The sequence below is a fragment of the Spermophilus citellus genome, assembly GCF_964194105.1.
Source record: "Spermophilus citellus genome assembly, chromosome: 7".
Classification (NCBI taxonomy): domain Eukaryota; kingdom Metazoa; phylum Chordata; class Mammalia; order Rodentia; family Sciuridae; genus Spermophilus; species Spermophilus citellus.
The window spans coordinates 54,308,241-54,333,414 of NC_138188.1; the positions used below are offsets into that span (position 1 = coordinate 54,308,241).

The 25,174-nt window shown below is 38.9% G+C and overlaps 1 protein-coding gene across 3 annotated transcripts in view; it reads right to left on the reverse strand.

The window, feature by feature from the left end:
- Positions 1 to 8,455: 8,455 nt before the first annotated feature.
- The window catches only part of EIF2A (eukaryotic translation initiation factor 2A), a 32,299-nt gene continuing 15,580 nt past the window's right edge, over positions 8,456 to 25,174 (reverse strand). For all 3 annotated transcript variants that reach the window (XM_081301130.1, XM_081301131.1, XM_081301132.1), the window contains 10 exons: positions 24,517 to 24,616; positions 23,836 to 23,918; positions 20,301 to 20,374; positions 20,014 to 20,158; positions 19,502 to 19,618; positions 16,139 to 16,710; positions 14,715 to 14,828; positions 10,668 to 10,796; positions 9,621 to 9,686; positions 8,456 to 8,875 (listed from right to left, as the gene is read on the reverse strand). In XM_081301130.1, the coding sequence (XP_081157256.1) occupies positions 8,810 to 8,875; positions 9,621 to 9,686; positions 10,668 to 10,796; positions 14,715 to 14,828; positions 16,139 to 16,710; positions 19,502 to 19,618; positions 20,014 to 20,158; positions 20,301 to 20,374; positions 23,836 to 23,918; positions 24,517 to 24,616 (1,466 nt within the window). In that variant the 3' untranslated portion in view covers positions 8,456 to 8,809. The remainder of the gene's footprint in view (positions 8,876 to 9,620; positions 9,687 to 10,667; positions 10,797 to 14,714; positions 14,829 to 16,138; positions 16,711 to 19,501; positions 19,619 to 20,013; positions 20,159 to 20,300; positions 20,375 to 23,835; positions 23,919 to 24,516; positions 24,617 to 25,174) is intronic.

Below are 25,174 nucleotides of genomic sequence, written 5' to 3' on the forward strand. Positions count from 1 at the left end.
ACTTTTCCTGAGTTGAGCTCCCCTCTTCTCCAAGAATTCTTTGAGTCTCACTTCTGGTGATTTCTCTGGTGACAACCCAAAATTCAAAGTTTATATTTGGCTTCATTTTTGATGTAGTATATTCTATGGGTTTTGGCAAATGTATAATGACATGTATTTAGTATTATAGTACCATACAAAATATTTTCACCAAGCTAAAAATCCTTTATGCTCCTTGTCTCCTGTGTAATCCCTGGAAACAGCTGATCTTTTCATTGTTCTGGCTTTGCATTTTCCAGAAGGGTATATATATAGTTGGAATCATAGTATGTGACCGTTTCAGCTTGGCTTCTTTAACTTTCTGGTATGTATTAAGTTTCTTCTATGTCTTTACATGGCTTGATGCTCATTTCTTTTTAGCACTGAATACTATTCCATCATCTGGACATTCACTGAAGGACATCCTGATTGCCTCCAGGTTTCGGCAATTATAAATAAAGTTGCTATGAATATTCATACACAGGTTTTTGTGTAGAACTAGGTTTTCACCTCCTTTGGATAAATACCAGAAAGCCCATTCTGGATTATATGGTATGTCTACTTTTGTTAAGTGCCAAACTGGCTGGGCACAGTGGTACATGCTTGTAATCTCACAGTGACTCAGAAGACTGAGGCAGTAGGATTGCAAGTTTGAGGCTAGCCTCAGTAACACAGTGAGATCCTCAGCAGCTTGGCAAGACTCTGCTCAAAAATAAATAAATAAATAAATAAATAAGAACTGGGGATGTGATTCAGTGATGAAGCATCCTTCCTTCAGTTCAATCCTCAGTACCAAAAAAAAAAACAAAAACAAACAAACAAAAAAAACCATTTTCCCCAGAGTCTTCCAAAGTAGTTATAAGGTTTTGTAGTCCTGCCAGCTATCAACCAGTTTCTGTTGCTCCCCTTCTTGTCTGCATGTGACATGTGACAGTAATGTTCTGGTTTGGGCCATTTGAATGGGGTATGGTGGTGAGTACTGCATTGTTTGAATCCTCATTCCTCTGATGACATGATGTGGAGTATCTTTCCATGTGTTTGCCATCTATCTTCTTTAGGGAGATGTGGTCAAGTCTTTTCTCCCCTCATCTTTTTTTTTTTTTTTTGGTACTAGAGATTGAACCCAAGGGTGCTTAACCACAGAGCCATATCCCTAGCCCCTTTTTTTTGTTTTTTTAATTTTGTTTTTTTAATGTGGTACTGGCAATTGAACCCAGTGCCTCACAGATGCTAGGCAAGTGCTCTACCACTGAGCCACAACTCCGCCCTTTATATATTTTATTTAGAGACAGGGTCTCACTGAGTTGCTTAGGGTTTTGCTAAGTTGCTAAGGGTAGCTTTGAACTTGTGATCCTCCTGCCTCAGTCTTCCACTTTGGCCCATTTTTTAATGAGGCTTTTTTTCTTAACTATTGAGTGTTAAGAGTTATTTATTTTGGATAACAATCCTTCATCAGCTCCAACTTGTACAAATATTTTTATATCTTTTCATTTTCTTAAGATGAATTTTTAAAGTACACCTATTTAAGGTTTCCAAGATTCTTCCTCGGGCTGGGGATGTGGCTCAAGCGGTAGCGCGCTCGCCTGGCATGCGTGCGGCCCGGGTTCGATCCTCAGCACCACATACCAACAAAGATGTTGTGTCCGCCGAAAACTAAAAAATAAATATTAAAAATTCTCTCTCTCTCTCTCTCTTTAAAAAAAAAAAAAAAAAGATTCTTCCTCAATACCAGGGACCGGTGATATTACTCCCTCTGTAGGAGAACACATTTCATTTTGTAAATGCTTGACTTAAAAATTCTTGGAATATGATTCATTTGCAGCCAACCAGGGATCATTGATAGAGAACAAGCTTAGAGGAAGTATGGCAGGGGACAAGAGGCTAATGCAAGGAGTCTGACAACCAGGAAACCAAGGTGAGTAGCCCAGGGTGCTAAGATAGCAAGTTTTAAATGAATGAACACATTTTCCATATATGTTCTACAATTTCTAATTCCTCATTGATTTCCCTTTACTACAATCTTTGGAACCCTCTAGTGGCCATATGAAGACATGTGAATAAATGCTTTTCATTTTCAAATTCATAAAAGATTAAAAAATCTTTAGGAATATGCTTTTTTTACTTCCAATTTAAGATAAATTTAAGGTTAAAAACAAAAACAAAACAAAACAATAGCACATACCTCTCTCTTCTCAGATCTCAGTGACATTGACATGACAGAAAAGTGCCATGCAAGGTATCCATGACGTCAAAGAAAAGGACCAGTGGTCCAGAGACTGTAAAAAAGCATAACCAAAAAAAGCTCTAAAAAACAGAAAGTAATGGATCCAAAACAATTGGTTTTCCTGTCAGTTCCATGTCCTACCAAAGGTGCAGTGCACACGGAGAGGCTCCAGGGCCCTGAGGCTAGGCCCCCAGTGGGCATGAGAAGCATCACTAGGGGTGGACCCTCTGCTCTGCAGATTCCTGAACCCTGCAAGGTGCTTTGTACATACAGTACTGAGCCTCAGATGCCAGACTTCCTCACAGTTCTAAAGAGAAAAAGAAGCTCCCCAGAGGGAGAAGGAAACCTTTAAGTTGGAAATGTGAGGGTCCTGTGCCATCCCAGCATGTTAACAGGAGCCCTGCCTGTCCTGGGACCAGCTATAAGCTCCTTGGTGCCAACAGATCTTCCCGCAGCAGGCAGCAGTACCATTCTGACACCCACCCTCACCAAGGCCATAGGCCTTGTCCCTACAGGTGTCATCTTTCCACTGGGGCTAGGACTGACCCATGGAGGGATGGGATGCTGGAGGGATATCTGTGGTCTCATGGGACTACGGGTATTCATGGATGTGTCTTCAGGTAAGAGCCAAGAATAAAATGCTCACCTTAAATTTTATTTTTGGAAAACTCAATATCTAGCTATTTTTCATATTTTTGGATTGTAACAAACATCATCAACTTTCTGATGTAAAACTGTTCTTAGAACGTGTGCATACAATTTTTTACTTAGCAGGGGGCAGAAATTAAGAAAGTAATCAATTCAGTTTTAACAAAACTAGTACAAGTTTGTCTGAAGTAGGATGGCAACCCATGATCTCATTGATCTTTTGTGTAATGTATAAAAGGTTCAATCTGTACCTAAATCATTTGGACCCATTGCCTTATTTTTATTCATTTATTTATTTTTATATTACCTGGGATTGAATCCAGGGCCTCCAGCAGGCTAGGCAAATGCTCTATCACTTAGCTACACCCCCAGCACCCACCTGCCTTTATTTTATTTTATTATTTTTTTTGTACTGGAGATTAAACTCAGGGACATTGAACTACTGAGCCACATCCCCAGCCCTATTTTGTATTTTATTTAGACAGTGTCTCACTGAGTTGCTAAGCACCTTGCTAAGTTCCTCAGACAGCCTTTGAATTCGGGATCCTCCTGCCTCTGTCTCCTGAGCCACTGGGATTACGGGAGGGAGGGAGGGAGGAAGAAAGGAAGGGAGAGAGGGAAAACCAAGAGCCTGTAATCCCAGCAGCTGGGAAGGCTGAGACAGGAGGATCAAGAGTTGAAAGCCAGGGCTGGGGCTGTAGCTCAGTGGTAGAGCACTTGCCTGGCATGGGAGGCACTGGGTTTGATCCTCAGCACCACATTTAAAAAAATAAAATAAAGGCATTTTGTCCATCTACAACTAAAGGCATTGTTTTTGTTTTTTTTTCTTTTTAATACCTTTATTTTTAAGTGGTGCTGAGGATCGAACCCAGAGTCTTGCACGTGCAAGGCGAACGCTCTACAGCTGAGCCACAACCCCAGCCCCAACTAAAGACATTTTAAAAAGTTCAAAGCCAGCCTCAGCAACAGCAAGGCACTAAGCAATTCAGTGAGATCCAGACTCTAACATTAGTAAGTGACATTAAGTAAATTAATCATGCCTCCATTAAATAAAAACAATGGCCTCAGAGTGGTGGCAGTACCAAAGATGGAAACAGACCGAGAATAAACACAAAGGTGACAATACCCAGCAATCTCACTTCTGGTTTACTGGTAGAGATCACAAGGGGTGCAACACCTGCATAAGGATGATTATTTTCGTGTTATTTTGTATTCTACACAGGATGAGTAAATTTTTCTGTAAAGGTACAGAGAGTCACTGTGTCAGGTTTTGCAAGAACACAATTTGTTGCAACCATGCAACTCTGCAGCAGTGGCAGAAGCAGTGTGGACAGTGTGTTAAGGGGTACGCATAGCTGTGTTGGCCCCAATGTCATGGCAGAGACTGAAATCTGAATCTCACTAAGTGATTCTGATTTTTCAACCACTTGAAATAGAAATCTACTCTAGGTTGGGCAGGATTTAGCTCAAGGGCTTTAGTTTGCCAAGCCCTGTCTTCCAGCATTGTGTTGCAAAGGCTGCATAGTACTCCATTTTATCATGAGCTTGAGCTTGGGATACCACGGAACAATGAGCATCCTACCGAGTGTGTTTAGACTGGCAGAATCCAAACTGTGGTGACATACAGAGGGAAAACAGCAGGACTGCAAAATCTCCACCCCTGTTTATGTGGGGAGGGTCTGAATAGTAGATTCTTTCTAGGTGCCAATCATGACAACATGGTAAACCTTAAACAAAAAGCAACTCAGGACATGACAGGAAGCAGGGAACCCCACTCACTAGGGCAAAATATAAGCCCCAAAGCACACCTCAAGGACCCACCTCCATCAGCCTACCCTCCCTGCCTATAGTTACCACTGTTATTCCCTGTCCACAGATAGTGTGCTGGGGAGGTTAAGACTCATATAACCCACTTAATCTCTACACTCTTTTGCATTGTCTCACAACGAGCTTTTGGGGGACAAAGCATATCTAAACCATAATAGGCCCCAACTCCAAATATCATCAGATTGGGGGTTGGGCTTTAACATAGGAATTTGGGAAGGATACAATGCATCCATAACACATCCCAATGTCTTTCTTATGCCAACTTAATATTCAAGTGTCCTACCGACAAATCAACATGTTGAACTATAAATGGCGCTACTCTCTGGGAACCAGCCCAGTCCTGGGTCCATTACGAAGTCGTGCACTCATAAATTGCTCCGATAGAATGTCCATCACATTCTACACAAATGATGGGAGGATGCTTATACCTGACAAAAGAGGGAACTAATTACGTTAGTCAAAAGTAGAAAACATTTAGTCCTAGATGCACCACAGGATTGATGTTTTCTGATGTAAACCAAGAATAAACCTCACAAGAAACAGTGATACATATGTACCTTGACTTAAGATTGGGCCACATCCTGATAAATATTTTAAATGGAAAATAAGTTCAAAATATGTTTATGTCCCAATAAAACCCATCATGATATTGAAAATAAGTTGAGCCCAGAGACCACCTATACAGTGAATACTATATCCCTAAGTCAGGCTGTAATACATGTATATTTGACACTTTCTAGGGATGAACATACCCAACAGAAACAACTTCACTTGACTCTTTCCTGTCTTCAGGATGACTCACACTGTGGGCATCTGAATATCACAGGCTCCATCCAGGATTCTCAAACTTTGCTAGCACACTGGAATCCACTGGGGAACCTTAGAAAAACATGGATCTCTATCTCTAACACAATATATTCTTATTTAGTTGGTAAGGGGGATTTAGGCATTAGAAATTTTGAAAGCTCCTGAGTAACTGTAATGTGCAGCAAAATTTGGGAACCACTGGGCTTAATCTCACTGGCCTAAAAATAAAAAATATATTTCTCATTCACACGACAAGTCCAACATGAGTCTCAAGGAGACTCTGCTTACTAGAGTCACTCAAGACCACCATTTATGATACTGTCTTTTCAACCCCAGGCCTCAGGGACCAACACAGCTGGAGAGAAGGCATGAAGAGCCACGGCTCACAAATGCTTTTGCTTAGAAACAAGACACCATGCTTCTGCCTACTATTCCATGTGCTTACTACATACTTACCTGTGCCTAACTGTGGGGAACTGTGGTTCTCCACATGCCCAGGAGAGGAGAACAGGAAACATAGGAGAGCATGGGTATCTCCTACATTTTCACATCACCATACACTGGATGCTTGCCTTTATGATGTTCCCTGGCCACATAATTTTGTTCCAAGTCTTGAATCTTGTCTTCTATTTCATGTCATGAACTAATTTATAAATCTACAAATAAATATATCTACAAATAATCTGATATTTCTAAATGATACATATTTCTAAATGATACACTGCATTCCTTTGTAACTTATACTGTACCAAAAAACTCTTGTCAAACTGATCCATATAATTTGAAGAAAAAAGTGTGAAGGCTATTATTTCCAAATCTGGCATGACCTGATGGTTTGCCGCCGAGTATGACCTAAAAAAGCAGGCACATCGTGTGGGCTTATTCTCCTCTTTCCCTCTCCTTGCAGAACAAAACAAATAACCTTTGGTAAGACTGGAACAGCGAGGCTTGTCACAGTCATTTCTACTTATAATACTTATAAATTCTTTTTTTTGTTTATGTGTGTTGCTAGGGACTAACCCAAAAGCTCATGCATGGTAGCAAGAGCTCTACCACTGAGCTAAATCCCCAGCCCCACTACTTATAAACTCTTGCCAGTTTGCCCAGATTTGGATACTAATGCAACTAAACAGGTGGATGAGCCCAAGAGTTGTTTGAAATCTTACTTGAATAAATGCTTTTAATATATATTTTTTGGTACTGGGGATTGAACCCAGAGACACATCCCCAGCCTTTTTTATTTTGAGACAGGTTGTTTTCACTAAGCCTTCGCTAAGTTGCTGAGGCTGATCTCAAACTTGTGATCTTCCTGCCTCAGTCTCCCAAGCTGCTGGGATTATAGATTACATTACTTTTTCAAAACTTGGGATATACCCAATTCCAGAACACAGATAAGCACCTATACTTTGTTTAAGTATGTGTATATATGTTCAACCTAGTTTTAAAAATTAAACGTGCAATCCTGTGTACCAGGTGAAATGATACATTGACATAATGTATTATTATGGATTGCATATATATAAAACGGAGAGGTATTGATACAGAATGAACTCTATAATACTTTAAGGGAAAAAAAGAGTACACAGAATTGTGGCTATATAATTACTTGAATATAAGTATGCCACCCATCTTTAGAAACACCAAAATTGGTCACTGCTGCTATAGAATACAGGAGACACTTTTCATTTATGCCTTTGTGTGCTGCTTAAACCATTAAATATTCCATATAAGCCCTTCCTACAGAGGACACACCAACTAACGAGAAGAAGGACAAGCAATCAAATAGAGAAACGCCAAAGGAAAAGGACAAACAACCCAGCAGAATGGTTGATGCTTTGTAAGTGCAGTGACTCAGGAGGTTGAGGCAGAAGGACTGCAAACATGAGGCCAGCCTCATCAACTACATAATTTCTTACCTCAAAATAAAAAGGGCTGAGGATGTATCTCAATAGTAAAGGCCCTTAGGTTTAATCCCCAGCACTGCAAGAAGAAAGAAATGAACCATGCCCTTCAGTAACATCAAATGAGTGTGCAAGGGCATGGTGTCTAAGCAGTGCATTGCAGTGACCCACAGCACACTGCCTGCATTAGTATCTCATATCCAACTTTGTGATACTGGCATCTACCTCACAGACTTGTTATGAGAATTAAATAATTTAACACACACTTTGTAAATTCAAAGAACGTTTTACTCAGGATTGAATCCAGAGGGACTCCACTACTGAGTGATATCCCCAGTCCGTTGTATTTTATTTTGAGATAGGGTCTGTTAAGTTGCTTAGGGGCCTCACTAAGTTGCTGAGGCCAGCCTCAAACCTGCTCTCCTCCAGCCTCAGTTTCCCGAGTTGCTGGGATTAAAGGAATGTGCCACCATGCCAAGCTATAACTACTACAGGATGGCTGTCATTTTTGCAGTGTTGGAGGTTGAAACCATGGCCTCAAACATGTTAGGCAAGTGCTTTTGCTCTACCACTGAGCTACAAACTAGCCCGATAAAAAACTTAACTTGACGAATTTAAAGGCAAAAACAGTTAAATTTAAAATGTCTTTATTCATTTATATAGCAAATACTGTACCCGATTAACATTAAACAGGGATAAGAGGTGGGAGGGAAAGCGAGAGGGAAGGGAAATTGCATGGAAATGGAAGGAGACCCTCATGGTTATACAAAATTACATACAAGAGGAAGTGAGGGGAAAGGGAAAAATAATACAAGGGGGAGAAATGAATTACAGTAGAGGGGGTAGAGAGAGAAGAGGGGAGGGGAGGGAAGGGGAGGGGAGGGGGGATAGTAGAGGATAGGAAAGGCAGCAGAATACAACAGACACTAGTATGGCAATATGTAAATCAATGGAAGTGTAACTGATGTGATTCTGCAATCTGTATACGGGGTAAAAATGGAAGTTCATAACCCACTTGAATCAAAATGTGAAATATGATATGTCAAGAACTATGTAATGTTTTGAACAACCAACAATAAAAAAAAAATAAAAGTCTATTAAAAACTAAAAAAAAAAAAAAAAAAAGTCTCTCAATGTGTCAACTTAGCTAAAAATCTCATGTATCTTTTTTCCATCACATATTGACATGATACAGGATGCAGGATATAGAAGTCAATTTAATACACATTAAATAATTTCATACATATTCGGAATCTTGCACAACTCCTTAAAATTACAGACCAACATTAAATATTGGCACATGGATATTCCATGAACACAAACAGGTTTCACAGAAGATGTGCTTGTACTGGTTTATGGTAACCACCTTGCTTTCTGTGAATCTTTAAATACCCAATTCCAAATCTTCCAGCTCCTGGAGAAGGGCTTTCTCTTTTTGAATTTTCTCCAACTAGAAAAGTTTGAAACAGTAAAGTTATTAAATAGGAAATAAAATACTTATTGCCTGTATAACTGAACAAACTTAGAGGAGATTAGAGAAACCACTTAGAGAAGGAGAATTGCTTATACTTTATCAGATCTACTGATAAACAGATAAAAAACATATATAAGAAACAAATTCTATATTTGATATCTACGGTGAATCAAAAGGGCAAAAGACAGAAGCTGTCTCACTATGTCCCTTCAGTCCAGTGAAATTCCCATTCCTCATTTGGGCTTAAGAGTGCTGAGGAGAGGGGGCAGGCAGCACAGCAGCGAGAACCACAGGAAGGGAGAGACCCCACATTTGCCTCTTCTCTTCTAAAGAGCAGCTCCAGCACCAGTGCCCCCAGGAATAGCGGCTCACTCGCCATGATCTACATCCACTCTTCCCTACCACAGTCTTGACACTGGTCCAAGGTGACCACCAAAAGAATCTGGCATGCAGGGGCTGGGGATATGGCTCAAGCAGTAACACGCTTGCCTGGCATGCGCCGGGCACGGGGTTCGATCCTCAGCACCACATAAAAGTAAAATAAAGATGTTATGTCCACCCAAAAACTGAAAAATAAATATTTAAAAAAAAAAAGAATCTGGCATGCAGTTTCCAAAACAAGTTAAATCCACATGCTCATTTTCCTGATTAAATAATTGCTTGTAATAAACACGAAATGATGGTAATGACTAAGAGACCAAAGGAAAAATGCAGAAAATACCTGATTTTTTTCTAGCTGCTTTCCAGCTGCTGCTTGTTCTTTCAGTTGTTCAATAGCTTTCAGTTTCTGTAAGTATCAAACAGGGGTCAAGAGGAAGAAAAGTCATGTCCTCATGCAAATTTTCTTATTAACAACTCAATCATATGAATATAAAACTTGAATAAGGAGAATTTTCTGACATTTCTATCAAGAATGGCCTGTGAAAATACTAGGGTAAACTAATTTTTTTTTAAAGTTAAATATAAGACCACGGATATTAGGGCTGGGAACACAGCTTGAGGGCACAGGACCTGCCTGGCACACATGAGGCCCTAGGTTTCATCCCCAGCACCACCAAAATACAAAAATAAAACTGTACAAGTTAAAACATGAGATTTGGCAAAATATTTTTTCAAGCTTTTAATTAAGTTATCACTAAATATATCACTTATTTTGTCATTTGTTTTGACATCCATTGTACCTGGATGACGACAGGCCTTGTGAGTGTTGGCAGCAGGTACTGGGGAATGGAGCCTGGGATACATCCCCACCTGGTTTATATTTTTTATTTTGAAAGAGAGTCTTTCCAAGTTTCCTAGGCTGGTCTTGGCATCTCGATCCTCCTGCCTCAGCCCCTGAATACCTGGGACTGCAGACACGTCCCACCATGTCGGACTACAATTGAGGCCGTAAGAGCAGCTCACATACAGCTAGATAAGGTTCAGAGACCTCCTACCCCACAGGGGAAATTTCATAAATTAATAAACTTCTTCATCTTAAAACTGGGACAAAATATCACCGGTATCTAAAGAAATAGTGAGTAAAGTATCAGCATTTTCTGTACAAATGCACATTATTTCTTATTACTCCAAAAATTAATGAAAGTAGCCCTTAAGCATTTGTGATAAGAACTAAAATGAGTGCTATCCTAATTACAGTATTTCAGAGTGAGAAAACAACAAAGCAAGCATCTTGGCTCCCTGTTGTTGGGCAGCTAAGCACTGCTATTTTTCTGGATGTGATTCTCAAGTATATTCTTTTCAACACACACATCTGCTTTTCATTTACCTTCTTTAGGTTCCTGATTTTTTTATCTACTTCAGGGTCACCAGAAGTTGCCTGGGAGACGGTGTTCCAAGATGTGCTCTGCGGAGTAGGAGTTGGTGCCACATCTGGACTCTGGTCATTTTTTGCTTCCTACAGGAAATATTTTTAAGAATTCAATTTTTAAAATGAAGACATTAAAGCATTTCAATCCACAATCTTGACATGTAACATGAAAGCCAAATGTCAATTTCACCTACACTTTATTATTTGAAGAACCTGGATTAAAGGCCTCGTCAGACACTTACGTGTTCCCATAATGACCACATCGGAGGCTCTTACGTGTTCCCATAATGATCACATAGGGGTGCACCAAGAGGTTCCTTGACCAGTACTCTGGGATGTGCCACAGTGTTGTGGATGGTTTGGGACTGTAGAGGGCTTTGCTGATGAAGATGTGTCACGTCTCGCTCTGTGGTACCCTGCCAGCATGCAGGTATGTCACGTCTCGATCTGTGATGCCCTCCCAATGCACAGAGTGTGTAGGGGCAGTCCGTGTAACAGAGGGTGCTAGAAAGAGAGCAGCTCACTGCTCACCTCCAGACTAGCTCAACTCTACAGCCAGGTGGCTGCCCTTTTCCCCTGCATGCTCCCAGTACGACCAGACCTCTGACTCCCTCTAGCCTCCACCCTCCTTGCTGAAGGACCACCTGTGAGCCACTTTCACATCCCCAAGGTGCCATACACTCTTGCCTCCTTGCCTCTATGTACACTGTCCCATGTTTAGAACACTTCCCCACAAGTTACCTGTTGGCCTACCCAGCCTCTAGGCCTCCTGGGAAGTTCCCACACCACAAATCTGGGTTAGCTGCACCTATCCCAGGCTACCCCCCTTGGCAGGTACTCCCCAGGACAGCTGGCTCCCCAGCACAGCACTGGCCTGAATGCATACGCTAAATAAATGAAAAGAGCAAAACCACAACTCTCCTTTGTAATTATAAGATACGTGCTTTGACGAGAGGAGGAAAAAAGCTATTCAAATCTTTCCAGGCAAAGGTTGGGTTGCTCTTCCTTCTGAAGGTCAACAGAACACTGAGTGCCCCAAGCCTTGGAGACCTTCTAGATGGGAAATTCTTAACTCCCAGTGCATCCCAGGAAGAACACAGATAGGGTGTTACTCTAGTTCTCCAACTCTAAAAGAGCCTGCCTAAGATTTTGTAAAGAGGATAAGATTGTAGTCATTTTTTTAAAGGCATATTGGTGTCGCTTTTGTACATGGCAAGAAATATTAATTCCTTTCCTATTATGTGAAAACACACTATTAAGCACTTAAGAGTATTCAGAAAGAAAATATTTAGCTTTTATTTATTTGTTTGTTTGTTTATTTATTTATTTATTTTTTATTTTCCCCCCAGTACTGGGAATCAGACCCAGGGCCTAGAACATGCTAGGTAAGCACTCTATCACTGAGCTACAGCCTTAGTGCACCCCCGCCCCTGGCTTTAATTTTAAGATAGGGCCTCCCTAAGTTGTCCAGGCTAGTCTCAAACTTGCTATCCTCTTGCCTTAATCTCCCAAGTAGCTGGGATTACAGGTGTGTCCCACTGGGCTCAGTGTTAGTTTCTATTCTTAAGGAGCCTATGAATTTTGATAATGTAAAGTCTGGTATTTTTCATTTTTCGTAATATAAAAATAGATGATAGAAGTGGCTTAAAGAAGAAGATGGATATTTTGCCCACCAACATTCATTTCTGGTCAGGTATAGTGGTGCACACTCGTAATCCAAACAACTCAGGAGGCTAAGATTTGAGGATCACAAGTTCAAGACCAGCCTCAGTCACTGTCTCAAAATATAAAATAAAAAAAGGGTCGGGGATGGAGCTCAGTGATAAAGAACCCCTGGGTTCAATCCCCAGAACCCAAAAGAAATTTTAAAAAAAAGAAATCAATTCTGATATCAGATAAAAATTTAAAACTTTAGTTATTTGTAATGAGCTGAGAATGTATCTTTTTTTCTAGGAAGAAAGATTAGTTATAAATGTGAAAAAATGTTAAAATTAGGTAAAACATGAAATTTGATTTTCTACCACAAACTAACCAAAAGTAAGTTAAAATGTCTGCTTTATTATACTTAAATTCTGGTCATGTGTACATGAAAAGATTTATTTCTTAAGTCTCAACTCTTTATGGTAAAGTTGATAAGCTGAGAAAATCATAACCTGACTATGCTATTTTTGGTTATTTAATTCAGTGAGGATTGGAAGATCCAAGCAGGGTACGATCCAGTCATAGGGCATTTAGCTCCACTCAATCACATAGCCGTAACTTTTACTGACTCTGGCCAGTCATCTTAAAACGCACTCACAGAGTACCTGCAAGGTGAAAACCCTCTGCCCACCAAAACAGCAAAGAGCACCTCTGTAGAGAGGTTCAGTGGCACCAACAACTGTAGGTGTTTGTATGGCTTCATGGATGCACTAGGGAACTTCTGTAACTACTATGCTTTAAATTAATGGCACTATTTTTTTTCTTTTTTTAAAGAGACACAAAGACTACCTTTAAGAAAATTTTAACTATTTTAAAATTACTTTTTCTAAATAAGACATACTGATTCTGTAATCTCCCCCAAATTTTATGTGCTCAAATATCAGAAAAGCATACAAAATAAACAACTAATATTTTATCACAAAAGAATCTTCATCAACAATGATCATATTAAAATACCTTTTGATAAGATGAAGAAAATTTGCTTATGAAAATAGGATTCTAAGTTAAGTAGATTTCAGAGGGACCCTCAATCTCCAGGAAGAGTAATCTGACCTAACAGTGTTTGTGAAGACACCGATTTCTGGTAACAACCAGCCCCAGTACAGATCCCTACCAGGAGGACAAATTTGCTTTTATACAAATCTAATGCATAGAATGGATTTTTTTTTAACTTAAAATAACCTAAAGGTGACCTTTTAAGATATTTCTGGAGATGAAACATTAACTACAAAAGAGAACCATGGTGTTTTTTAAAAGCCAAGATTTTAGCAGAATATGGTTACATAATATAATTCTCTTAAAATAGTATTCCTATCAAAAAACCTAAGCAACCTAGGCCTGTTACCAGCAAGATTGAAGGAATGATACAGCAATTAGCTGCTAAAAATCCACGCCACTGTTCTGGTCTGAATGTTGGTAGAGTTTGATGCCAGCGAGACTGACAGGCAGGGCTGTGGGAAGGGAGTAAGTCAGGAAGACTCTGCCTTCAGGAGTGTATCAGAATTCTTTAAAGCCTCAAGGAACTCCCTGGATTCTTCCATCACAGGAGGACATGCAGAAGACCATGTCAATGAGAAACAAGTCCCCCAGACACAGAGTCTGCCGGTACCTTGTTTTTAGGCCTCTAGAAATATGAGGAATGAATTTCTGTTGTTTACAAACCCCAGTCTAAGGTATTTTCTTACAGTACCCACTCTATCTGAACCTAAAAATGCAGTCACTATAACCTCACTAACCAGACACTGCTAGCCAATATGTTAAAGACTTGATGCTCAGGGTGGTGCTAATGGGAGGAAAGATAGCCTTTAGATGGTGGAGTCAAAGGAAGATTCTCAGGCCACTGGGGACATGCTCTTGAAGACAGTAGGATACCAGCCCCTTTCTCTTCCTCTCTAATCCCTTGCTCATGATGAGGTGAGCAATTTTGCTCTACCACAGGTTACTACCATGATGTACTACCCACCACAGATCCAAAGCTATAGGGCCAATAGATCATGGACTGAAACTCTAAAACTGTGAGTCAAAATAAACCTTCTGTCTTTATAAGGTGACTACCTCAGGTATTCTGTCACAGTGATAGAAAACTAATAGTCACCCATCATATAGACTGGATTACTTAGAAATTCATAGGCAAACAAAAAAGAAATTCTGGCTATTTAAGTCTAACTCCAGCTACATTTTATAACATAACATTCAAATCTTCAAAACCAAAGTTCATTACATTTAAAGGTTCAAAGCTAAAATTTAATTGGTTTTCTTTTTGGTTTGTTTGTTCTATTTTGAAGAGATCAGTACCCCAAATACCTGCTTGGCAGCTTTCTTAGCTTCATGCTTCCTTTGATTTTTAAGGGCTGTTTTTGATAATGGCTTCTCATTTCCTGTGTGTGGTTTCATATTCTGAGGTGGTTCTTCTTCATGCTATGGAAACAAAAAAACAAACAATTGTGAAATGGAGTCCATGTTTTTTAAAATACATATAACAACAACAAATAATATACTTTTGTTGGTATAGGATAAGCTTATTTTATCATTTTACTTTAAAATCACTGACAAAGATCATTGAAAAACTCTTATTAGTGGTAGCACACACCCACTGTCATAATGGATTCAAAGAGGATCTTTCTACTTGTTCGCATATATCTTTTGGTTCTCTAAAAGCTGGCAAAATTCACTTGAGTTTTATTCAAAAAAGGAGTTTTTCTTTCTCTGGCACAACTAGAGAGACAGGGCTCATAAGACAGGATACCACCAGGAGCTGCTTTTGGTATCTGTCCTTCAGCAGGAACCCAGTCGCCTCACACCTTCCTCACACAGGGACTGCCCCCTAGGCCTCGACTTGTGAAACCAGAGATGGGAAAGATGAGCAACTTTCCCAGGCTGGTGATGGCGCCCAGGGCCTTACACCCGCTGGGCAGTGCTCTGCCACTGGGCCTCCCCCAGACCTAGTCATGTTTGAATGGGACACTGAGGTAGAACTCAAGCAGTTACAGTCACTGTGTGCAGGCAAGGAGGAAGCACTGGTCTTTTGTTTTTGTTTATGTAGAAGTGAAGACTGGCATAAGGAAGATACAAGAATATTTAATCTTCAAAGGCATCTATTTCCCCAAGTGCTATCTGTACATCCAATTGACATGAACAGACCAGTTCATAGCTCTTATACAGTGACTTTCATAATAACACCAGCAATACTGTTGCTTATTCTTGGAGCACCTCTATTTCTTAATACCATCCTAGAAACCCAGGGTGTTCCCTAAGCTCTGAAATGCTAACTTTTTAAAAAAAAATATCAGAATCTGACCAACACTATGGTCATAACTTTACAGCAATGGTGGGTAACTAATGGCCTAAACATAACAAATGTGTTTTTGGCCAACAGTGTCTTTAAAATTCAGAAATTTCACAAAGGCAATCAGATCCATGTTTTCTTGAAGTTCAAACATTTGGGCAACTTGGATCAAGAATCCCCATGGGAAGCAGCAGCTGTGGCAGCCCAGCTGCAGGGCCTGCCTTGTCTCACTCCACTGGCGTGGCCTGGCCTCCTCAAGAGTGACCTCCTCATCAGCTTAACAGGGTGTGCGGCTGGACTTCCTCAGCTCCAGGTTCTCAACAATTCCTGCCCTAATCTGGATCCTACCAGATACTAAGACACACAGGACACAAGATATAGGTCCAGAGAAGTCTACACAGTGAAAATTTTTTTCCTATCAAAGTAGTAAAACTTTACTTACCAGTTTGGAATTGGTGATGGGTTTATTTCTCAAAGCTGGAGGTCTGTAAGCTGTGGCAACTTTAGGTTCGTCATTGGGCACTTCACTTGGAACTGCTTGGTAAGTTATTCTTTTTGCTGGAAATATTCCATCCAAAAATGGCTGCCAGGAGACCTGCCACAACTCTGCATTCGATGGCACATCGTGCTTGTGCAAGACAGAGCCAGTGTAGTGCCAGACTTTGTACCCATTGTTAACACGTAACCGGGGAGCACACGTGGCTGTTAAGATGTGCTCACCATCTGGGCACCACGCAAAGTATGTAGAATCAGAAGCCACCGGTTTAGAGATGAGTTTGTAGTTCTTAACATCCCACACTTCCATCTGTCCCCTCAGATTTCCAAACCCAGCCAGGACTAATATGTGTCCATGAGGGCTGAAGTAAGCTGCATTTCGAGGCCCAGTGCCAAAGTCGAACACAGGGTCACATTTCAGGTTGAAGACCGTCGCCTTGGCAGGCATGAAGCCATACACGGCACAGAACTCGGTGGAGCTGGAATTCCACGCTACATCATAGATGGGGCCATTTTTTGCTAGAAAAAGAATACAAAATCCAAATTAGAAATAAAGAATTATATGAATATTATATTAGCACAAGTTATAAATACACAGAAATCATAAACATATCAAACAGTAAAATAACAACATAACATATCAAACAGTAAAAAAAAAAAAAACCTCAAGAATTTCAAGGCATATTGAAGTTAGACTATTCCTATATGATATATTATGAGCATTAATATGTAATCATAAGTTTATTTAAGAACTTTTATGGAATCCTAATTTATTTTAAACATTTTGGCAATATGGGCTCATGGAAACCAATATGAGTTTATTACTATTAATAAAAAACAAGGGCTGAGGTGGTGGCTCAGCGGTAGAGTGCTCGCCTAAAACATGCAAGGCCCTGGGTTTGATCCTCAGCCCTACATAAAAAAATAAATAAATAGAATAAAGCTATTGTGTCCAACTACAACTAAAAAATAAATATTAAAAAAATGTTGGGGCTGGGGTTGTGGCTCAGCGGTAGAGCACTCGCCTCACATGTGCGAGAACCTGGGTTCGATCCTCAGCACCACATAAAAATAAATAAGTGAAATAAAGGTATTGTGTCCAACTACAACTAAAATAAATAAATAAATAAATATTTAAAAAAAAAATGTTAAAAATAAAGCCAAAACAAACAAAAACACACTTTTCTGAAATGGGGTCTTGCTCTATGTCCCAGCTGATCTCACACTCCTCAATTCAGGTTCCTCTTGCTCAGCCTCCTGTGGGCTAGGACAAGAAACAACCACAGGCACATGTTACCATGCCTGGCAAGTGTCTGTCTTTAGTTTTGAAGGAGTACTATATAAAATGGTAATAAAAATATAAATTATATAAAGATATACATGCCACAAAAATAAGTCCCTCTAAAAAAGGCAATCCCCTCCCTGTTATATTTCTTGCATACTCTTTCAGAATATTTTTATTGAAATAAAGCATCTGTCTCCTAAATAGATACATAAGTGACACAGCTCCAGACCTGTTATTGATTTAGTCTCCACCTTGGGGTTTCAACATGGGCACGTGCAGCTGGTCAGTTCTTCCTCAGCCGCACTGCGTTCCATCACCAGCCCGCTGCCTCCTTCCCACAGAGTGTGCACCGCATCTGCAGGCATACAGCTGCGAGCTACCAGGGCATGTGCACTTCCTCGCCCACCATAGTGCCCTCCCAGGAGGTGTGCCTGCGCATGTGCCTAGCAACAATGTGTGACCATGCAGGTCCCCTGGCTCTGGTACTATGCAGGTTCATGCTTTCACCTTTGCCAGTTTATTAAGTTAAAATTGGTATCTTATGTTTATTTCTACTCTTTTAATTGTAAGCTAATCAATTACAAGCAATTTAATTTTTGCTCCTGTGGACAATTCTTACTGTCTCACACCTGTTCTTCTTCCCAGTTACAAACTGGATTTTACTTGATATATTAAGAATATTCACCTTTTCTCATACTCATCCCTTGTCTGCTCTAAAAAAATATATTTTACATATTTTTTTTTTTGCTTGCTTTGATTAACTCCTTTCTTCTTTCAATGTAGAAATCTATAATTTATAACATATTCAACTTTTTTACATATGACTTCTGTCTTACTTAGAAAATCTTTTTCTACCCTATGATTAGACAAAAATTTCTATCATATTTTCTTCTAGTTCCTTTGCAGTCTTATATAATTTTATGGTCTAACTGGAATTTATTTTGGTGAAGAGGTAGAAATACCAATTTTTTATTTCAAATGGCTAGCTAGTTGTCCCCAAACCACAAATAAAACAATCATTTTCTCCATTGATTCAAATGTTGACTTTATATTAATGCCTATAGAAATACAGTTTTCTTTCTGGACAATTCTATTCAACAGATTTATTAGCCTGTCTATAAGTCAGAAACAAGTAATTATCATTGCTCTTCTTTTACAAAAGTTTTCAAAACATTCTTGTATGTTCATGTTTCACTATCAACCTTAGGACCAGCTTATCCAACTAGACAAAAGCAACAATGACTTAAATTTAATTTTTAGACTAATTGGGAGAAATAACATCTTTTAAACTGCTTTTTATTAAAGGTCATAATTTGTCTTTCTGAAGAGTTATAAAGTTTTCCTTCCATAGTCCTATATACATTTTATTTTTGTGCTATATTTGGAAACTTTTCTTCCATTATTCAAGTGGCTGTTTTTTTATCCTTCACCTATACCAGCAAAGATAATTCAGTTTTCTCCTTTCCAAATTGCATATTCTACTTCTTTTGATCACTTACATTTGCAAGGTATTTTAGCCATTCTTGTTTTGTATCTGACTTCAATTAGAATATAGTTTTTTGCATGCAAGATTATTCTACTTACACATGTTCAATTCAAAATAGAAAAAAAATCAGGGACCTGCTAGAATGTTAAAACTATTACTAATTGAGTTCATCAAAACAAGAGATACAGTGGTGACATTCCTGGATGTTATTCACAATTCTGAAAGTAATTCTCAACTCACTAGAATGACTTGCTGTCATAATTAGTCAAGTACGTCCTAGAAGAAATAACACAACGGGATTGCCACATTCAGGAAGTCCTAACTATCAGCATGTTGGCATAATGCAAATAAATTAACTGAGTTCTGTCAAAATTGGGTATGTCTAAGAATAATTTTAGGTTTCTTAATTAAGAGGAACTATATCTTATATTAAAGAACTTGAGTTCTATTATCTGACCAAGATTTAGATTATAGCATCTTTGTGGCATATTATTTTTTTATACTGTTGTTTTATCAAAGAAAGACAAAGGAATACTCACGTAACTGCACTACTGCGCTCTCCCCATTGGTCGCAATGTAGTGCAGTGTCTGTTCTCCATAGTACGAAGCGCCTGTCTTGTCCACATCTGTACTGGCTATCACCAGCACAGCAGTAGCTGCAACAGCAAACACTTTAATTAAATTTAAACACAGGTCATGGGCAGGGATTGTGGCTCAGGGGTAGAGCACTCGCCTAGCACGTGCAAGGCCCTGGGTTCGATCCTCCGTACCTCATAAAAATAAATAAAGGTGTTGTGTCCATCTACAACTAAAAAATAACCAGCTGGGGCTGTGGCTCAGCGGTAGAGCACTCATCTCACACGTGTGAGGCCCTGGGTTCAATCCTCAGCACCACATAAAAAAGTATTGTGCTCATCTACAACTAAAAAAAAAGTAAAAAAAAAAAAAAAAACCCACAAATCATCACCGATACTCCTTTTTAAATACATGTACGTGTCTAAATTCAATTAACACATGATAAACAAAATGAGGAATAAAATGTTTACCTTACCTTTTTTATTCCATAGCATTGTCACCTTATCAGCTTTAAAGAAACTCTTATTGGCTAATGCGGCGTGAGGTCCAGCAAAGTTAGGGTACTGATACAATCTGACAAATGAAGGTGCACCTTTACTCCCTGGAACATAGACAGCTACCTAAGACACAAGCAAATCATTAAATCATCACTTAATGTTCTGAAGTATGTAAAGTAAGATGGATATGTTTTCATAGTTACCAAAATAACTAGGAAAAGGCTTAAATTAATACTTCACATTAACCAACAAAAACAGCAATTACCTTATATGGCTGAGGCCCAGGTGATAAAACAAAATCATTAATTTTTTGCAAATGTAATTTATTTGCAATTGTATCTAAAAGAAAAGAATAAATGGTGTTAGATGAATGAGAGCCACTAACAGGAACATGTTAAACTCTGAATGTATTATAAAGGTCACTGTAACTACATACAAATATTGCTCATTGTAGTCGAATGTGGGTAAGACAGTGCAATACAGTGCAAAAGGTCTGGGTGGCAGCAAGACAGACACAGGTTGATTTCCTACTCAAGTCATTTACTAGCTGTCAAGCTCCCGCAGTAACGGATCACACCACCTTACTCCCGGTGACTATTTTCAAGAACAGAGTGTCAGGCACAAGGTATGTATTTAATAAATGTCAGTTCTCTTAAACCTCTGAGATACAGCAGTTTTACAACCTATTAGATGGAAAAGATTGATCTTGCTACTGTAGAATGAAAATATGGAAATTCTGTAACAGTGTAGTAACATCATAATCATGATCAAAACAACAGTAACAATGGCTGAAATTTATTGAGTGTTTCTTCTATGCCAGGACGTTGGAATTCACATTTTTAACAATACTGCTGCCCAAGTTAATTATTTTCTTTATTCCATTTATTACTTTCTTTATTCTATTTATTACTTTCTTTATTCCATTTCAGAGGTCAACAGTATTCAAAAGAGGTACTCCAAACTCCCTACCTGGTGACGCTCCTTCCTCTGGCATGCTAACCAAGAGGCAAGCCCAAAAGCAAGCTAATCAAACACACTGGGGCAGAAGTGGAAAGCAGGGAGATGAAGTGCACACTGCACTGTGGAAAGCTGCTGGAGGTCAGCCCACTGACCATCCTTGGTGCATGTGAACAGACTTGCCAACTGCTACTCCATGACATGCTCACAAGTGCACAATTATAATAGGGTACTCTATAAACAAACAAATACAACTGCAATCCGTTCTCTTTAAATTATTTTTAGGGGCTGGGGATGTAGTTTGGTGGTACAGTGGTTGTTTTATGTGTGTGACGCACTGGGTTAGATTCCTCAGCACTGCAAAAAAATAAAGCTGTTCTCAGTGATCATGTTACTGTTGGTATAATTATTCCAAGAATATTATGCGGATAATGTGGAAATGAATACTTATGTGAATGTGATATTCCCCAACTCTCATCCCTACTATCCCAGAGAAATAGGATTCTTGACATCACCAAAAGGTAATGTAGCTGGGCACAATAGCACACGCCTGTAATGCCAGCAGCTCCGGAGGAGCTGAGACAGGAGGATCAAAGCTAGTTCAAAGCCAGCCTCAGCAAGGGCAAGGTGCTAAGCAACTCAGTGATATCCTGTCTCTAAATAAAAATCAAAATAGGGCTAGGGATGTGGCTCAGTGGTTGAGTACCTCTGAGTTCAGTTCCACAGTACCAATAAATAAATAAGTCTGGGGAGGGGGCTCAGTGGTTGAATAGTCCTGAGTTCAATCCCTGGTACCCCCCATTCCCCTCACCCCAAAATTGTTCATTGGACTGGGGATATAGCTCAGTTGATAGAGTGCTTGCCTAGCATGCACAAGGTCCTGGGATCAATTCCCAGCACCACCAAAAAAACCAACCAACAAACAAAAAAACCTTGTAGTCTTTCATTTAAATGGAAGCTTTAAAAAAGAAAAAACAGTTGAGAAACAATGATCAACACAGAAGCAATGAGAAACCCTGGAACCTAGATTACAGTTTCTACCATGAAACTAGGGTGTATTAGAGGATTAACTGACCCTAGCTCTGTAGCAGGAAACACATACGTTAATCTTAGAATAGCTTAACTCATCACATAGCGAGAACATCACCAGCTTATAACCACTGACCTAGGCACTGAACATGAATGTCAGCTAACCCTGTAAAAACAGAGACAATCAAACACTACTTGATAAAAGAATACCACCATATGATAAACTCTTACCCTTGCAATCAAAAAGGACTCTAAATCTAAAAGGCAATTTGTAGGGAACAAAAGAACATGTAAATTATACCGTGGGATATAAAAACAGAATTCAAACCACAGGAAAATAACTAAGAAAAATAACCCTGATGTTTTTCTGCTGAGGGCCATTACCAAGTAGGAATGACGCATCGAAATTTCCTTGCCAGCGTACCCCATGTTAATTTCGCTGTTGGCCTTGCATGTGTGTTTGAGAAAGGTGACCCTGCTCAACGACCAGGGAGGATCCAGGATTAGGGTGTGTCCTGCAGTTTGAGGAAGTATCCCGCTCCTTGGGTTAAGGGCGTTCCCAGTTTAAGACCTTGGATTTTAGGGAAGTTCGATGTTGAGGATTATTGCTGCTGGAATTAGGGCGTTCCTGCTGCCTGAGCTCCCGTTGAGTTCTCGTGAGATTCAGAGAGCATTTTGGGAAAAAAAGCCTCGTGGAGTAGGTGAATTGGGTGGCAGCAGAACTGGGATTGCCCCAGAATGTGTGTGGAGGCCGGTGTGAGTTCGGGAATAAAGAATTGCTGTTTGAATCTACAAAGCTGTGTGGTGGCTCATGATTCTGTGCCCAGCCAAGACTGCGGCATTTTTCTTTTCTCTCTCTTTTTCCAGTACTGGGGATTGAACCCAGGGGTGCTTTACCACTAAGTTGCTGAGGCTGGCCTCTAACTTGCAATCTTCCTGCCTCAGTCTCCTAATTAGCTGGGATTACGGGTGTGCACCACTACATGCAGCCTAATCTTGTTTGTTAAATAATAAATTACAAGAGAAAAAAAGAGATGTGGTGATAAACTATAGATTAAAAGAAACTTACGATGTATCAGTGAATTGTAATATGTGATAACTTATTTAGATCCTGAGTTTTAAAAGAATCACAACATTTGCAGCTGTTGGAAATCTGAACACTGAACCAAAATTTAATGATTTGTGATATTGTGATTAATTGTGGCTAAGTTTTAAAAATTAAGGGCTCTAATCTTCAGAGATAAATGATTAAATATTTTCTAGTAAAATTATATGATCTCTAGAATTCGCTTTAGCTCAGAGATGTTCTTTGGACAGAGGTAGGAATAGGAGGAATAGGAGCCAGATGTCCACTTTGGTGTTCGAAATTCTATACAGTAAGACATTTTTAAAAAATCTGTGTTACAGAATTTCAACGCAATTAAGTTCAGCAAGAGACATTCTAATCTCTTCATTTAATACCAATTATCAAACAATAATGTTATTATAAATTAAAATTTGTGGGACTGAATTTCATTGGTATTTAGACTTACAGAGAATTCTACAAGTGGATATAACAGCAATTACTGATTAGCAAATTACTAGTATTTAGGAGAACCCTTTGATGCCACATAAGATAATAAACACTTCATACATTTAAAGTAAATAATAAAATAATTTCAGGGCTGGGGTTGTGGCTCAGTGATAAAGCACTTGCCTAGCATGTGTGAGGCACTGGGTTTGATTCTTAGTACCACATATAAATAAATGAATAAATAAAAATAAAGGTTCTCAACAACAACAATTTTTTTTTTTTTAAATAAATCCTTCCATACCAAAATTGTTGTTTTCAAAGAAGTGAACTTCATTGTTAACATTTCGGGCACAAATAATTTCATCTTCTGACCAGGATGGACACCTATCTCAAAACAAAAACAAAATTAGAGGACAACATTATGTTACCATGTTAGGTCTGTGACACTGTTCACTACTTAAGGGAAAATACCTACCAAGTCAATTTCTAATAGTTTTATTAAACAATGTTTAATACAGGGGCTGGGGTTGTGGCTCAGAGGTAGAGCACTTGCCTAGCATGTGTGGCACCACATAAAAATAAATAAATACAGATATTAAAAAATAGAGGCTGGGGTTGTGGCTCAGTGGTAGAGTGCTTGCCTAGCATGCAGGAGGCACTGAGTTCAATCCTCAGCACCACATAAATGTAAAATAAAGATATTGTGTCCACCTAAAACTAAAAACTAAATATAAAAAAAAGATATTAAAAAACAAATATAAATGAATACTAAAAAAAATACATATAGGAAAATATAATTCCTTTCCTTTTAAAGACAAAAATCAAGATCACATTTTTACTCTTTTATTTTCCTATATACAAAATCCCTAAATGATCTATATTTTGTTTGAAGTATTTTCAAAATCAATACCAGGGAAACAAATATTATACCATGATATTTAAAATATTATGTAAATAATGAGACTTTAAAGCATTTATTTACCAATTTTGCATTTTTTTCTGTATGAAAGATTTCAAACATGTCCCATTTTTCACATCATATAACTGTAGGTTGGGTAATCCAGCTGTGCCATCTTTAGAAGCTGCAATAAAAACAAAAACAAAATATTTTGTACTAATTGTTTAACAGCTGTAAAAAAATTTCAGACTTAGAAAAAACTGAAAAGGAGTATGAAGATCAAATTAAAAAGTCTCCCCAAATCAACTCTTTGGCCATCCTTCTGGAGTTGATCACTCGTTCCCCACACAAGGACAACAGCTGCCTGAGCCAGCCCAGCGCCTCCGACATGCAGTGACCACTGTAGGTTTTAGAATACTTGAGATTTCTTATTTATTAAGTTTGAAATGCATTTCTGTTAAACAGATGGATTAAAATCATGAAAATTTGAAATTTGTTATGAAAAAAATGTTACTTACAACCATTCATGAGTTTCAATTTCCCTTTTATTTACTTGGAACAATAAGATTCATTAGAGTTGATGACTACTTTTTAAAAAAAAATTTTTAGTGGTAGATGGGCACAACACCTTTATTTTGTTTATTTACTTTTATGTGTTGCTGAGGATCAAACCCAGTGCATCACACATGCAAGGCAGGCAGGCGCTTTACTACTGAGCTATTCAACCCCTGTTCCAGAGTTG